The 16,748-nt window shown below is 36.5% G+C and overlaps 1 protein-coding gene across 9 annotated transcripts in view; it reads left to right on the top strand.

Moving 5' to 3' along the window:
• The window catches only part of LOC145684388 (uncharacterized), a 56,535-nt gene that overhangs the window by 9,908 nt on the left and 29,879 nt on the right, over positions 1-16,748 (top strand). For 6 of the 9 annotated variants that reach the window (XR_014131293.1, XR_014131290.1, XR_014131291.1 and 3 more), the window contains one exon: positions 4,632-5,201. Coding sequence is in view for 1 of the 9 variants with exons in the window: in XM_081756650.1 (XP_081612776.1) it covers positions 4,843-5,201 (359 nt within the window). In the remaining 8 variants the exon portion in view is untranslated. Of the gene's footprint in view, positions 1-2,108; positions 2,513-4,631; positions 5,202-16,748 lie in introns of those variants that run through there. The other 3 variants (XM_081756652.1, XM_081756651.1, XR_014131294.1) reach the window with 2 other exon arrangements.

The following is a 16,748-nucleotide window of genomic DNA, read 5'->3' on the forward strand; positions in this document are numbered from 1 at the left end:
AACCTCAGGCCAAGAAAACGTCCTTAAAATCACAATGAAACTCGGTTCTCTGTTTGGTGGCCGACGGGAACAATTGAAGCATTGTCTTTTTGAGACCTCTATCATGAAACAAAGAGCAGTCCTTTTGGTAAATCCAACAGAATAGCGGTATATCAAATATTGCGAGTTGACGATCCTGAACTATTTTCTTCACTTTTCCCTAGTACTATATAGCTTGACAAGTAATATGTAGGGAGTAGAGAAGGAGGAAGAAAAGGATGGTTCAATATATATATATATATATATATATATATATATATATATATATATATAGAGAGAGAGAGAGAGAGAGAGAGAGGGGGGGAGGGGGAGGCCGTCCATATATTACGTATAGTGATGGATAAATTCCCGGGAAGATATTTTTCCTGAATATTCCCTGGGAAGATTCCCAAAATGGGAATTTATCCTGGAATTTATGTACAATCCGCGGCAAAAAACCTGCAACATGAGCATATAAGTTTATTGTGAAATGACGAAGTCTTTTGCTCCAAAATAAGTGTACACGGGAGGAAGCGGAGGTTTATCCTGGAGTGATTCTTCCACTTAGGCGTTATGTTAATTCCCTGTGCTGTTAGGCGTAGTTTCACAATGAACTTACATTTTCATGTTGCAGGTTTTTTGCCGCGGATTGTACAATCAGAAAGAAAATTGCATACTATTACTATATTATGATTTCAAAGTTGAATTATTTTTTATATCGCACCATATTACCGTATTACTGTTGTCCACACAGGATTCTTTAAAATCTATATATTCTGAACGGTACTATGTTACTTTATTAACACTTTATTATATTTAGAGAGTACGCATAAATGTATATTTATTTTGAATTTGTTCTATCAATTAAATGTGTGTGAAAAAATTATATAGCAACAGTTTAAATTTATATATGGGTGGATTTGCTCAACTTGACTCTATTACTGATATTATAAACACATTAAATTTATAAATGTTATAAACCAATTAGATTGGGTAAATGCTAGAAGATGCATGTCTCACCAATTTTTCAACATTTGCGCATACATATTTATGTTCACAAAACTTGCAAGATACTCACTTATCTTTATATTTTAGCACGTAACATTGCCATACACGACCTTTCATTCTACCTATTTCTCGAAATTGCATACGTTAATTCACATGTAAAAGAAGTTCGAGTACCTCTTCAGAAATTCGAGTCAGAGAGAGGAGACAGACCGACGTCTATTACTAATGGTGGTTCAGGGTTTATTAATAGTACTTCATCTTTATTTCCACATAATTCTAAATTACTTTACAAAATGGTTCCTATTCATCATTTGTAAATTAGTACTTTGCTAATTTTGGCTGTTCTTTAGCATTGGGGACCAGCTTTTGCACCTACTTTTTTGCGATATTCTATTCCAATGAGGTTGTTTTATGGTTTCATACGTTAAATTACGTTACCAACATTAAAATCAGACAGCATTGCAGAGCGAGCGTTAGCGAATGAAGGCGGGTTAGAGCCCCGCATGGCACGTAGTTTTCTATCTTCATTTTCTTTTCTCACATAAATCACTTCCACTTACCTTTCCGTTTTGTATAAATCCCCTACTGCCTTAAAAAATATGTTCGATACTTTCTTGACCACTTGAACATCACTATCAACTCATTTCTTCCGTACATCATCCTACTTTTTGCTAGTTTTGGCCTCCAATACTAAACAATTACCCCACTTATTAGTGCAAATGGAAATGGAACTTAGAAAATCATATTATTAGTTATATAAAGTACCGTCAAATAATTTTATATTTTTTAACCTCCAAATTCTTTAAAACCTAGAAGTAAATCATAATATGTTAAAGTAATTAGTCATACGGTTCTTATAATTTGGAAGATAAAGTAAAGAAATGGAAAGAAATTCCTTACCGGGAATTTATAGGCCAGGGAAAAAACCCAGGAATATTCCCATTTTTTAAATTCCTTCCCACCGGGAATATTCTCTCTGCCCATCACTAATTACGTAGCGCGATTTTTTACCAGTAAGGCCTAACCTCTTCTCTCATGTTACGTCACATTTTCCGATTTTTTTTCACCAAGTTTGCGGTTTAACAAAAAACTACGTTTAATGGTTGAAAGTTTTTTAGAAAATTCTTGTATTCTAAATATAATTGTAGAGCTTTTCGGCAGGAAATCAAAGTATTCGAGAATCGTAGTACATAATAATACTTTAACCCATAAGGTTGTTTAATTAGTGAGTTTTAATTCTCCGAAATTGCATACTGTATTTTCCCGAGCAAATCGCACGCGTCCATTTACGTCACCAATGATTGGCAAACAGAAAATACTGCTGAAAAATACAGCTAAAACAGAATCCAAATAATTAGCATTGACCTTATTTTCTGGGATCCAGGATGCTTCTTGTATTTGAAGTTCAACAGTGTCGAAGATGCAGAAAAATTCTCTTCTTCGTCGACCACGGATTTGAAGTTAGTGCACACGGGAAGGAGCAGAGGTATCTTTGAGAATAAGCTTTCGAGTATCTTGTTTTCACTTCAGTTTACTCCTTTTCAAATTCTGCTTGTTCTAAGTCAGGGCCAAAATCCAAATAAACTTGAGTTTACCAGAAATATTCTAATCCAGAAGTAAAAAAAATAATACGAGATGAAAATATGATGAATTAGGTTCTTTAATATCTTATTTTGCTCCAAATTGTGGATCGTTCCGTCGCAGAAAATATTATTTGATGGAGAAGAGTTTCTTCTTTTTTCACATTCGAAACCTCTTTGAAGAATTGAGTATGGCAATAATTAAAATCTAAAGTTTTAAATAACATTCTCAGAAATAGCAATAGAAGTGGGAGCACGAGAGTATTTTCAAGAGCTGGTTGTGATCATTCACAATTAACTCTGAAAAACTGTGTGCGATAAACGCAACGTTGCGGTAGCTACAAAATGAAGTTTTATTATATCGTAATACACGAAATGTTCGTCACCAGTAATGCGAACCTGTTCTGCATGATTCAATTTTTATAAGGTATATATTTGCAACTTCCTAAATCAAAAGAAATATTAATTTTTTTAAAAAAAATGTATTGAACAAAGTTATTTGTCTAAAGGATTGTATATATACCTGAGAATAAAATTAAAAATTACAGAAGAAATCATGCGTTACGTAACGAAGACGTAAACCGCTTTTTTCCTCTTTGTCACAGTTCGTAGCGAAAGTCCGAACCTCCTCCCCCTTTGCCGCGTTACGTAATATGTGGATGACCCCATATAATTTGTGTGTGTGTTCGAGAAATACGATAATTTCTATCAATATTCGATAATTTTTATTTACTTTTACGATAAATTGGTTTCTCTATTCTTTGATCGTTAATGCCGCCTTACTTATACTTTTGATGGTTTTGAAAGAATGATAGGTTTAGACACAAGGAGTTAAGCGAACATTGTACAACCAGGCGTAAGTAGTTGATGACATTAGGGAAATTAAATCATAAGATCGTTAATAAGCTTTATAGTATAGCAGTTTCATTTTGAAAATAGTAAACAACACTTGGGTTCCAGTCACTAGTCGGAGTTAGTTGAGAATAACTTGCCATTGGTTCTTTTACCATAGTATACAAAATGAAATTTTCATTCATTGTGTCTCAGCGTTTAGCGTAAATTGCATTTATTTTCAGGACGTTTCCATATAATACTTCTTCCACGAAAATAATGCTGAAGTTACACAAATATTATCTCTTTGGAAATGCAAATGTTACTTTATTGGAATCTGTGTTCTATAATGCTTCCAACGATGTATCAGTCATTACTCTGTGATAGTTAGGAGGTCACCATGATCTCCAATGCAAAGGTCTGCATAGTCTTTCGAAACTTATATACAGGGTGTTTTTATATAAATTTTGTTCTGAATTTTTATGTTCCTTATTATTGCAGCTATGGCTACTATTTTTTAATATTATTTTCTCAAGTGTGTTGCCTAGACATTGTCATCATTTGGTAGCCTAGCGTAACTGCAAAAGTTTCCAGGGCCCTCAAATTCTATTTTTTCCTATTTTTAGAAGTTTCGATTCTTCTTCTATGAATACGGCAGGAATTACACAAATGCTACGTCGTTGGAATTGCTTTTCATTAGCTTTTCAACGATGTATCGGCCATGATACTTTGATAATTATTTATCATCACCGTAGCCCAGAACGTGAGAGTCTACGATCTCATTGACAGTCCAGGCGGGTGTTTAAAGGTTAATACTCTTACAGTGTCATCTGAATTGGAGGTATTATATCAGTATATTTTAAAATAATTGATTTCCTTGACCTTTGGTATTTCTTGGTATTGTAACAAGGCAAGTGACTACGTTTGAATAATTTTTTGGTTTTGCGTCCCGTTCAGTATGCTTAAATGTAGTTGTACTTGCTTTAACATGTTTTATCAAGCTATCGCTTTTGTGAATAGTGTCTGTTTAGGACTGTTTGGAAACTAGGTTCTACGAGCTCAATAAGATGATATTCTAAATAATCAAAGGTATCTTCAAACGAAGTAGGTCAGTTTGTTTTTATTGTGTCTTGTTTCGTTGTATATACGTAATGTTTGATACTAATGAATGATTTCTATGTTTTCTGCTTTCAGAATTTCGTTTCTTACAAATACTGAGTGACAGAGGCCTCAAGTCTTTAACGTAATCATTTTTATTACCTAAGTAGCCCATGATTATTTGAACCTATCTCCAAGCAAAGACGAAATGAAGACAGAAAATTAACCAGAGGAAGACTACAATTTTAAGCTATATAATATTGACGTAAATAATTTGGAACATAACTATCCTCTTTCAATATCTTCCATGTCATATTCTGAATGCAAGCAAGAAACAAAAAATAGAATGGAGGAAGATAAAGAAGCTAAGCTCTCCATGTTACAACTAAACCTAAAGCATAATTTTAAATTCGCTTCAGAAGGCAATGAATTTGATGCAGCAGGAGATCGGAAGCTGGCTATGAAACCAATTTGTTTGGTCAAGCCTTTATCAATCCCTAATTTACTGGTAGATACCAACAGCAAATCGAAACTAAAATTTCATGATTCTTCAAGTACTACGCAAAAGTCAAAAAATCACATGTCTTGCATTATTGTGAGTGAAAGAAAACAAAACGTCCAAGAAGCTTATTGTCGAGAGATAGATAGCACTGCTCAGAAAGTCAGGTATGTTCACATATCATTATGTCAATGGTAAGGTATGTAGACATTCAGTAGTGTTAAAAACATGTCTTTTTTAGGTACTGGAATTCCCGTAATTTAATTTCAAAAATTGGATTAGTAGCAGGACATATGCAGATCTTACCAAAAATCTCATCGCAAGGAATAACAAAGATTTCGAGACAAATTTAGGTGAGGATTTGTCTTATACACGTCGAACCTTTTTACACAGAGAAACACAAATATGGTGGTAAATTCGTTGTACAAAAGCAGACAAGTGATTTGTAAGGGCAGCACAATTAGTAAAGTTCTAACGAACATAGGAGGGGGGGGGGGATAGCATCGTTTCCGTGTTATATATTGCAAATTTCAGAGTTAAATATTGCACAAACTACTGAGCGTAGACGTGATGCATCATAATATCATCAAAGGATCTTAACCTGCTCTATCCAGATTTTTAATTTTCCGACTTGTACAGTTTCGGTGCAAGGGATTCACCAAAAGAAGTTAAAGATTTCTGGACAGTTTATGACGTAAATTAAGTTGACAAGAGCATGTAAGAAAACTTCTCGTTGGAAATAATACCCCGTGGCAGGTCAATACACATAAACGCAGATAAAAGATGGGAGACAAGGTAATTATGACTGCGTGGTTTCATACCTCCTCAAAAACTACTAGTAAAGACGTTGTACAAGATTTCACTGGAAATTTCAGGTCGCTGCAATGTAAAAATGCTTACAACACAAGCCGATAGGTAACAGAAAATAAAGAAATTCCCATTGCTAATCTGCTCGTATAAAATCGCAACGCTATTGAGAACCTGTCTACCTTAACTACTAGAGGAATTGAACAAGACCTACTATTAATAAACACACAAGAAACGCATGATAATAATGATAATAATAATAATAATTATTATTATTATAACTGAGCATATTCATTTCGATCAGCACATCACACAAATGCGACTACTGTACATTTTTTTCTCAATCAATGTTCTAAAATGACGAACGTGAAACAAAACATTTGTTTCGTCTGCAGTATTTGTACGTGCTGTAAGAGTAGCTGATCTGGTAGTAAACCGTATAAAGGAAGTGCATACCGAAGAAAGTTATAGGGTGCAAGGTATAGAGGTGGGTCTTTGTTTAAATAAAAAGAGAATGGTTGTAAGAACGGTCACTACTAAAGGCGTTTAAAGTTTCGACCCACTACTTCAATGCAAACGTAGCAGCGAGGGTGAATGGACCGACGCAGCGTAGAAAGCTCGTTGCCTTTCCTGAATATTGCATGCTGCAGCAACAATTCGAGCAACCAAATCCTCCTGTGACTGCAAAGGCGTCGCGTAGACTATTTTCTCATATGGCCCCAGAAAAGAAATCTAAGGGGTTAGAGATTATAGAGCAAGCTGGCCAATATACTGGTTTTTCTCTGCCGAACCATTTGTTCTCCCAATCTCTTCAGAAAATATGCGATACTCCCACATAATCTGGCCTTGTGGTGAGATAATTGTCAATGATTCCTGACCTCACATTCACAGGACACCGTTCCTGATATGCACGACTTGACGTTTCATGTGGATTTCTGTCAGACCGCAGATGTTGAGTGTGAGTTTTGAACACTCCACCACCGGAAAACGTAGTTTCATCTGTGAATAGAATACGAGACGTTAAGCAGGGTGTACTAGCTTGCTGTTCACGTAGCCACTGGACAACTTCCGGCTTACGTGGATAATCAGTGGTGTGTAATTTGGATGTGGAAAGAGTACATTCGATTTTCGTTAAATATGCTTCACACCTGCCAATGATTGGCTCTATGTTCAGCATCTACTACCCGTGTGCTGGTGGATGAGTTTCTCTGAACTCGAGCAAGAACGTCCGCCTCAAAAGCCACAGTCCGTACGGTTCTGTTTAGTCGAACATTGGGCCTGTGTGCTTCTAGTAATGTTATTTCTCGTAATCTTTGATCTCCAATGGAAGAAATTCCGTGGTGTGAAATTCTATGATTAGGAAACTGTTGTATGCACAGCCGTTATGCCACAAAGCCATTACTGTCCGCTTTCCTGTATGCTAGATGTATGTCTGCAAACTCCTCGTGTGTAATGCTCCATTTCAGCTATACATAACGAGTTAGGCATACGTATAGTATGGTGATGAAATGAAGCGAAATTAAAGTTGCAAGTGGTAGATGTTTCCCCGCCATTGTGGTCACTGTAGAGAATCAAAGATCTTGAGATTCAACTTAGTACAAAGGGGCCGCGGTGGCTCAGTGGTAGAGCGTTCACCTCTGGTGCTTGGGGTCCCGGGTTCAATCCCAGCCCCCGCCAAGTGAAATTTGTGGTGGACAAACACCATATGCGTGGGTTTTCTCGGGTTCTCCCGTTTCCTCCCACTTTCTTCATTCCACGATGTCACTCATTACTCATCATCACCGTCTCCTTTAGCCTAACCGGCATAAGCGTGGGACGTAAAACTCAAAAGATTTCATTTTTTCAACTTAGTACAAAAATATGGTTTTTGATGTGGTCCTGTCAGCGATCCATATTTGTTTATACCGTTTAACAAATGTACAACACATGTACTGCGACGGAGAGAATACCACGTCACAAGAAAGAAAAGTGCACACACCACTTGTACGGCAGCTGTAGTACCTTAATATATTATCGAACGCATTAACAAATATTGTATCGCCCTCTTCTAAGGCACACTTAGTGTGACAAACGAGGTTCTGTTCATTAAAGAAACAAACGTAGGCTGTAACAGAAATGGTATACATAGGTTTTTCTTGTATGCAACGGTTGATGAAACACGAGCAGAAGGAGGATTCCTTCAACTGTCCATAGTGTCAATCCCTGTTCATCGGCTCGCGGCGAAAAAAACAACTCATTCACTCGTCTGTAGTGACTCCAGCGCACGCACAATGCAACAGATAAGTTAAAAAGATAGCAAAAGAACCACACAAGTATCAAGTTTTCGTAGTTCGGTTGTTTCTTGCTAAGATACTGGAGAGAATGACAGAGGAGTATGTACATCACAAAAGACAATTAAACTAAACGCAGTAGACGTTATAACAGATTGTCATGAATAGCATTCGGATTCATAAATTTGATATTAGCAATCGGAATTTCTTTATTTTCTGTTACCTATCGGCTTGTGTTGTACGTATTTTAACATTGTAGGTATGTCAGGTTTCCAGCGAAATCTTTACAACGCCTTTGCTAGTACTTTTTGAAGAGGTATGCAACCACCAATATTGATAATTATCTTATCCGCCATCTTTTATCTGCGTGTATGTGTATTGGCCAGCCACGTAGTATTATTTGCAGATAGTGATCCATCTTTCACGTGCTCTTGTCAATTCAATTTACGTCATAATATGCCCAGGAATCCCGAATAGTGTATGCTCAACAGCTGAGAATTAAGTTCAAGCTAGAAGCAATTGGTATAAAGCTGACTTTAGCCTGATGTGACGCAAAATCCATCCAAAATTGACACAGCCTACCGCTATCCAAGTTGGGATAATGTATACAGGGCAGTCCAAAGTTCCAGAAACTACCATATAAAGCACATAAAATGGTATTGTATAAGAATAACTTCGTTTTAAAAAATGACTCATATGAGGAATTTAATCCCTTCAAACTAAGAGATTGCGCAGTTATACATATATATGCATCCTTTTGTACTCACTTGACTATGCGTACATATAGGATGCTACAAAATGTTATTGTTGCTTCACGTAATACAGGAAAAATGTAGCAAAAAATTATTATGCTGAAGATATAAAACGATTCTAAAAATTATAATTTCGGCGAAATATCATGTTTGAAATATTTTACAGTATGAAAAAAATGCACACTTCTCAATGAATAATTATGCGTAAGAGCTACTACCATACGAATTAAGTCAAATAAAACGAAACTAAGTAACGAGAAACTAGTATCTGACTGTTTATAAATAAGTGGGCCGTCTAAATTGCCATTCAAAATGGGGAAAAATATTCCTCTCAAATTGATCTTGTCACATCCTGTCACATACTGAACGTAATGCACACATTTACGTTTCGTTGTCAAGATCACTTCGTCATTGTCACACAAATCGAAAATATCAGCATTGCAACATGATCCACTGTGACGTGAGCACACGAATCTTCATTGTAATGTACTTCTTCTAGGCAAGTCAAAATAGTGTAAACCCCAGTTCAAAATTATGACCAATACTTCAGTCATGCTTTTGACAAAAGCTGATAAGGCGGATTACCTTCAGGAGAGCCTCTTGTGCTGGTGTAGATCGGTTTGATTTGGTATATATAGCGTTATAGTCAAATATCTAGTCCCATTTAGCTGGACCGAGGACGTTGCAGATAAGTGTTTTCCATCCTACTATTTTCAAATATGTTCATAAAATATGAAAACACATATCATTCTCCATAGGAGGCAGTCTTTTTGAGGAATTATTACGTTCTTTGATCCGGCAATTGTTCGCATGTAACTCAAGTTTCGAAGTTTGATTAAATATGTATCAGGCTCTCCACCATGAAGAATCGACGGTGTTGGTATGCCGATTCCTGTGACATCTGCAGGGTTTACTGAGCAAGTCAGGAGTGAACTACTTATTTACTTTGCCATCTGTCAAGTTAGGAATTTGTTATATCTACTAAGTTTCCCAATACCAAAAGTTGCAGATACGATATCACATCATCTGATGGCATTAATCATAAGGAAATGTGATGACATAGCCAGTTTTATATTACCATATCTTTCACAAAAATTCATATATGTGAGCTCACTGCTTCTGATTCCACCTTTCTTAAAACAAAGATATCACACATTTCAGGTCTGAAGAGGTATGCTAGCAGAATAATGATATCTGTCTCGTCAGCAACCACAATGACAATATCAAAATTACCCGTGGGAGCATGTTTCGCAGCCGTTTGTACAATTAGGCAGTTGGCATCTCCAGTGGACTGGATAATATTGACTATCTAACATAAATGCCTAAGAAAGAATAAACATACATTTGTCTTTGCTTCAAGTATTAGATAATCTTTCCTGGCTGATGCAGATTTCTATGAAGGAGTGCATAACTATAGCATTTATGTCTTTCGTGTTCATGACTTTTCTGTGGATAATCGCATCCGTGAAATACAATAGAAACTCTATGTTTGGATGTCGACAATACAAAGAAGAGGTATAAATGACAATATTATCCACTCGCATCTCTGAATTTTTCTTTGTCCAACGAACGCACTGCTCCACTGTCCAGAACAAACTTAATCCTACATTTTGGATGAGGACACTATGTAACAACCTTTGCATCACTGTGGCGAGGTTTTCTTTGTTTGGTTTTTGCATGAATCTTTCTTTGAACAATGATGTTGACATAGGGGTAAGCTTATACGCAACGGTCTTGATGGTAATATCAATGATGTCTATAGTGCACTAAAGGAATTCTCCAGGATAGAACTCATTCAAGGTGTCACCATCATCTGAAGCTACTACTGACTGCTTGTAACGCTTGACTTTGCTGTAAGGCACTCAATATCCGATTGGTACAGTTCTTCTATCAGCCAGCGAGTTCCAAATGCATGATTTATTTGCACTACGATACCAAGCATTGTTCAGGGAATCGTAGATCTCTGTCTGCAGGCATAGATGATCGCGTTACCAAGCAACGCATGTTTCGCCGCAGAAGGAATTAGATGCTGCAGCAATGTTTGCAGTGATGTAGATAAGCATGATTTGCTAAATTGAGGTCTCGCATCTCTTCATTTCTGTGCAAGTATTAACATTACACGTGTGCTCAGAAATCTCCGCATTTATAATCTTTGGTTTAGTTTTAGTAACCTAATTTTCCCATCATCATTTTTTTTTTTTTTTTTACCAGTGCTTTTGGGTCAAATACCTTACTGTCACGCAAACATACAACTTCTGGCGTACCAGGGTCAGTACTAAAAGGCTGATGATTATCATAGCGTTCTATGAGTTTTTGTCTTAACCATTTCACGAAAAATATTTCTTCTTTCCCAGCTAGATTTTTTTTCTTCATGTAGTTCTGTTACAGTCATAAACTTACAGTATCTTTTAGCCACTCTCACAAAATAAATGCTTCGTCTTTTCGTTACTCATTTTCGAAGCAGGTATTCGCTGCAATGGATAGCTCATTTTCCTACTTTCTGTACACGATTGCACACGACATTGTTCTGAAATCGATCATGGCAATCCTTGTGATAAATAGCTTCAGCTGCAACAAGATAATCACAAGTATGAAGCCTCTCTGCTACTTCCACCCACTTATTATTTCGGTTGCTGCAGTGGGAAAAAATACTTTCGCGAATTTGTAGAATTTCAGCTATGTAAAACTTTTGACGCTCAGGATTATGAAAGACATATAAAATAAACTATTCGTCTTCCAGTTAAACTCTGACAAAGATCGGAGGCGTTTATTTTTAGAGGACGGCCATTTTAGCTCTTCCTCACATTATTTAAAATTTCTACTGATGGTGTAGTCACCGTAACAGTCTTCGTATATTTTCACAATACCATTAAAAGGTCCTGGGTAGCAATGATTCAATGCTGAGTATGCAATGATTCTCAGGATCTTGTTCTCAAATACTTTCAGTCTATGTTCTTCTCTCAGAGTAAGTGACTATGTTTCGCAACCATACAGAACAACAGGCATGATTACCGTTTTGTATATTTTAGGCTTCAAATTCCTCGACAGGTTTCGCGACGACAAGAGATATTGAACCGAATAGTAACACGAATTCCCTGCTTTTAGTCGACATTTAATTTCTCCGTGAATATGATTTTCCTCTGTTAACACTGATCCTAGATATTTGAAACTATCCACTTTATCAAAAGTATTATTTAATATTTTAACGCATCCATAATTTGCTGTATTACGGTCCCGACGCACTTCCATGTATTTAGTTTGATCTGCATTTACTTCTAAACCCATGTCCCTGCAAGCGTTTAATAAGATCTCTGCATTTCTTTCTATTGTTCTCCTGTCATCACCTATTAAATTTACATCATCAGCATATGCCATAACCTGGTGAATACCGTTCAACTCTAGGCCCTAGTTGCTATCTTTGATTTTCCTTATTGCGTATTCCAGAACGAAGTTAAATAATAATGGCGACAACGCATCTCCTTGTTTCAGGCCATTTTCGACGTGAAAGCTCGTGGACAAAAATTTTCCTACCCGGACTTTACTTTGGGATTCACTTAAACATATCTTAATTAATCTAATTAGCTTTCTCGGTATTCCAAGTTCTGTAAGAACGTTGTATAATGTTTCTCTCCTAACCGAGTCGTACGCCTTTCTAAAATCAATAAATAGTTGATGTACCGGGGTATTGTATTCCCACTTTTTTTCGAGTATTTGGCGAATGGATATGGACATCTAGTAAATGGAAATGTACCTTCAAGATGCAGAAATACTTGAAATTGTCCATTCAATTACCTATAAGAACCGGCTACGTTTCTTTTTTTGTCACGGGTGCAGTTCAAGATACCTTTTCCTCCTAAAAATTTTAGAATTTAGGATTGAGCTTCTTACCGGATGTGTAGCCTACTGAAGAACCACACAGATGTTATAGAAATTATTGTGCTATTGTTTCTTTGTATGCTTTGGCAGAAACTTCTTTAGATATCGAAGTCCGCTCACTTTTGTTACTTGCGACATGTTTGAGAAAAGCAATTTAGTAAACCAAGCTTTCTGTCTAAAACCTTAGGTTTTTTTTTTTCATTGGCAAGCAACTTAACTCGTCGCGCTCTCGGATTTGTGCTCAATTACTGGTGCAAAAGATTGAAGTTTCGACCACGACGAAACAAGAGATCCTGTGAATGTGAACATTTTGCAACCGGCTTCTGTGTCCGGAACACTGAAACAAAAGACTCGTAGCCGGTTTGTATAGATAATTGAATGGAAAATTTCAAGTATTTCTGCATCTTGATGGAACATTTCCATTTACTAAATGTCCATGTCATGTTTGCATTTATATGTTTGTGTGTGTGTGTGTCTGTGTGTGTGTGTGTGTGTCTGCGTGCGAAAGAGAGAGAGTCTGCCACCGTCAACTTTTGCCTTATTTTTCTATTTATCTCAGGAATTCAACCATCAACTTTCCCTCTCTAATGGACATTGAATTAGCGACAGACAAATTTGTTGGGATTATTTGTTGTGAGACGTCAGTCTTTTCAGAAAAAAACAATCTGGTAGGTTCAGAGCCTTTATGGTTTATATTACCCTGCGGAAGAGGAATGAACAATGGGAAGCGCAACAACATACCAGCGAGTGAAAGATCCCTGAATACTATTACCTGGCTTCAAAAGGGAACAAAGACTCGCAGCGTTTTCTCCAGAAACAAATCCGTACCGTTGCGTACCGCCAGAAATATTGCCAATTCTATATATATATATATATATATATATATATATATATATATATGATAGTGGATTTAAACGACCGAAAGCGTCACTGTTCATCTCAGCGACCCCGGAAACTATTGATTCGACACAAATGTAGGTCATTTTCAGTAATTTTTATGTATCTCCTCGCTCCTCCAAGTTGTGGAGCTAAATTTTGATTTAAACGTTATTTGAAGTGTCATTGTTTATTTCGCGACCCCGAAAACTTTATCGAGGTCGGTCTAATGATTCAAGAGTTATTAAGTTAGAAACATTGTCACTTTCGTTTTGATTGTAATAGATAATCTGTCGCACTAGAAAATATGTATTTGTTTGCATACAGGATTTTCTACATAAAGATTTTATAAGTGTCTATATTAAAATATTAAATAATAGGAATTATATGTTTTAGTGCAAGAGTATTAGTGAAATTTGCCTACTGCACTTTCTCTTAAGAAGTAATTTAGTTAAAATTTACAAAACTTTACCACAACAAAGAGCATATTAAGAACACAGTTTCATTCATGAGACCTATTTCTTTCAACAGAAACTTCATGATGGTAGGTTTGTATGTATCTGTAAAAGTTCTGTAATTAATGCACATCGACGAATAAAGGAAATAACAGAAATGAGTGCAGACTATTAATTTTCAAGTAGCTGAACCTGCGCTCTCTACACATCACATCATTCACATATGAGCATAAATCTCCTTAACATTCCTCATATCTATACATGTCCGTTTACAGATACAAGTGAAGGACGCCTTCATAAAAATCGGCAAGGAGTATCATGAATGGGAACTCTTTTGTATTATTTTTTCATTATCTCGTACCGTTTGCAAGATTTGAGCCCACTTGTGGTTGAAATTGTAATTGATATATGACAGGTGTTTTCTTTCTTTTTGCATGCATTATGTAATAAGTAGATAAATTACGTACACAGTTAATTATGACAGTGATATGCGGTGTTCATTGGGCAACAAAAAGAAAAAACTCCAAACAATGAATATTCTTCTTAGACTGGAAAAATGGATATCCTTCGTTTTCATTATCATTTGGCCGTTAAACAAACGCCTGAGAGATATACAACTCCTATATACAAGTACGATGTTGGAATATATCTAACTTGTAGGGTATGATGCTTTACTTTTTCGAAAATTTCAGTATTCCAATGTACCCCTAAAAAAATTATTACGAACTAATGGGCGTTTTTTTAAATATTCAATTACAACTGGACAATTTACACAAAATTTGGAGTCGACCAATGAAAACGGCACGTTTCTAAAAATTGTGGGCTCGGGATCTCATTGTAGAAAGGACTGAAACAAACTTACAAACTTTCCTGTGGGGAGAAACATATACGCGTAAATCTATTATTTTAATATATAAATAATAATTGGAAAAGTTTTATATTCGAGTGGTATATTTAATCCTCGCAATATTGAAATTTTTGAACTTACATTTTTCACGCGTTTGAAAATAATATATCACTAGTAGCGAAATTAACCTAATACCAACATTTTTTATTTTTATTTCAATTTTTACAATTTTTCCGGAAAGAAATCGAAAATTCGGATGTTTACCAACAGCTTCAAAATTTCTGGATATTTTACAACACTAGTTATGACACAGTTGTACTTTGCCCAGCATTAAACTCTGATGTTATTCCGACGCAGTTTGCTGCTTGTCTTGTTTTAACAGTTTGCCCAGCCTACAAAGTCCGACATCTGTAATGAGGTGGGGGTGTTCAACACCACGATGTTTGGACGTCGTTTCCCCTTAGTTTGGGCACTTTTTGAAGACACTCACCACGGCACTCTTCGACCACCTGACAAGTCTTGTAGTTTCCGAAATTCTCGTGCTGAATTTTTCTGAGTGAGTACTTTCTTCAAAGTAATATTAAAAGTTATAGAAAGATTTACGAGACATTCGAGTCGAGTCGAGAGTTCTACGAGCAGTCTCGATTCGAGTCGAGAAATATGTTTGTCTCGACTCGTCTCGAGTATTACAAAGTGTGTCTCGACTCGAGTTCAAGTCGAGATTCGAGACATGACTCGATTCATGCGCATCCCTACTTGGGCCACTAGTGAACGATTCACAATCTTTTTTTTTTTTTTTTTTTTGGATAGTGCAGATTATAATTTTGAGACAGTAGTATGCCGCCTCAGCTCGATGGGTAATAGTTTTGGAGATACTGGGTGCAAAGTTTATGTTTCCACAGTTTTCGACAGCATTGATTATGAAAAATCTTGACCACAGGCCATATGAACTTTTTCCTTATTTTGATGTAAGGAATCACCTGTTTCATTTCGTCGGTGTAGTTAATAAACAATATACATATATATAGGAAGGTATATAAATAAAAAAAAATAATTAAAGATTGAAACTAGTATTAAATGAAGAATTAAACTAAAAGACACTAAGCCCTTGCGAGGATGATATGCTTTTGGATGCAGATCTTCAGCATATCGCCAGAGCTGAAGCGATCTGTGCTACCAAGTTACTATTTCACTGCGTAAAAGGGCCGTGAAATACAGAATTTGGTGCAGAGATCGCTATGTCTACCGTGTTGGCGGGAACAGTTAGCGCTAATATAGTCACATCAGCTCACAAGTTGTTTAGCATCTTACCAGTATGAATGGCTCTACTGTGGGTAGGAACGTTGTTAACATTACTTGGCATTCGTACGGTGATAGGAAGGATACGAATGAGGTTATTGCTCTTTAAAAGTATATGCCATAATGTGGTTGCGGCGAAGATCTCTCAGAAATGTTATAATGGACCTTCCAGTGCGAGGGAATTCCTATCTCCCAGCTGGCTGATTGTGTAGTGTGTTAGAAAAGTATTTTCGAAAACATTCCCAAATGCCCTCAGAAGAAACGTTTAATGGGTTTAAGTCGGGTGAACAAGCATGTCATCTTGGAGAACCACTTCGCCTCGTACATTGTTCTGAATGCACATGATTGAGGTGTTTCCGCAGATGTCAGAAATAGGACAGTGCTCTCTCATGTTGGAAGCAAATGCGCTGACGAAGTTCTAGCGGGATCTCCTCGAAGAGTTGCGGTAAAACGTTTTCCAAATATAACGGTAAATCTCTCCACTTAACCGAAGTCGTAAAAATTTGGACCTATGAGTAATCCGAAAATACCA

The sequence above is a fragment of the Thermobia domestica genome, chromosome 4 (genome assembly GCF_964235325.1).
Source record: "Thermobia domestica chromosome 4, izTheDome1.hap1.1, whole genome shotgun sequence".
Taxonomy (NCBI): Eukaryota; Metazoa; Arthropoda; class Insecta; order Zygentoma; family Lepismatidae; genus Thermobia; species Thermobia domestica.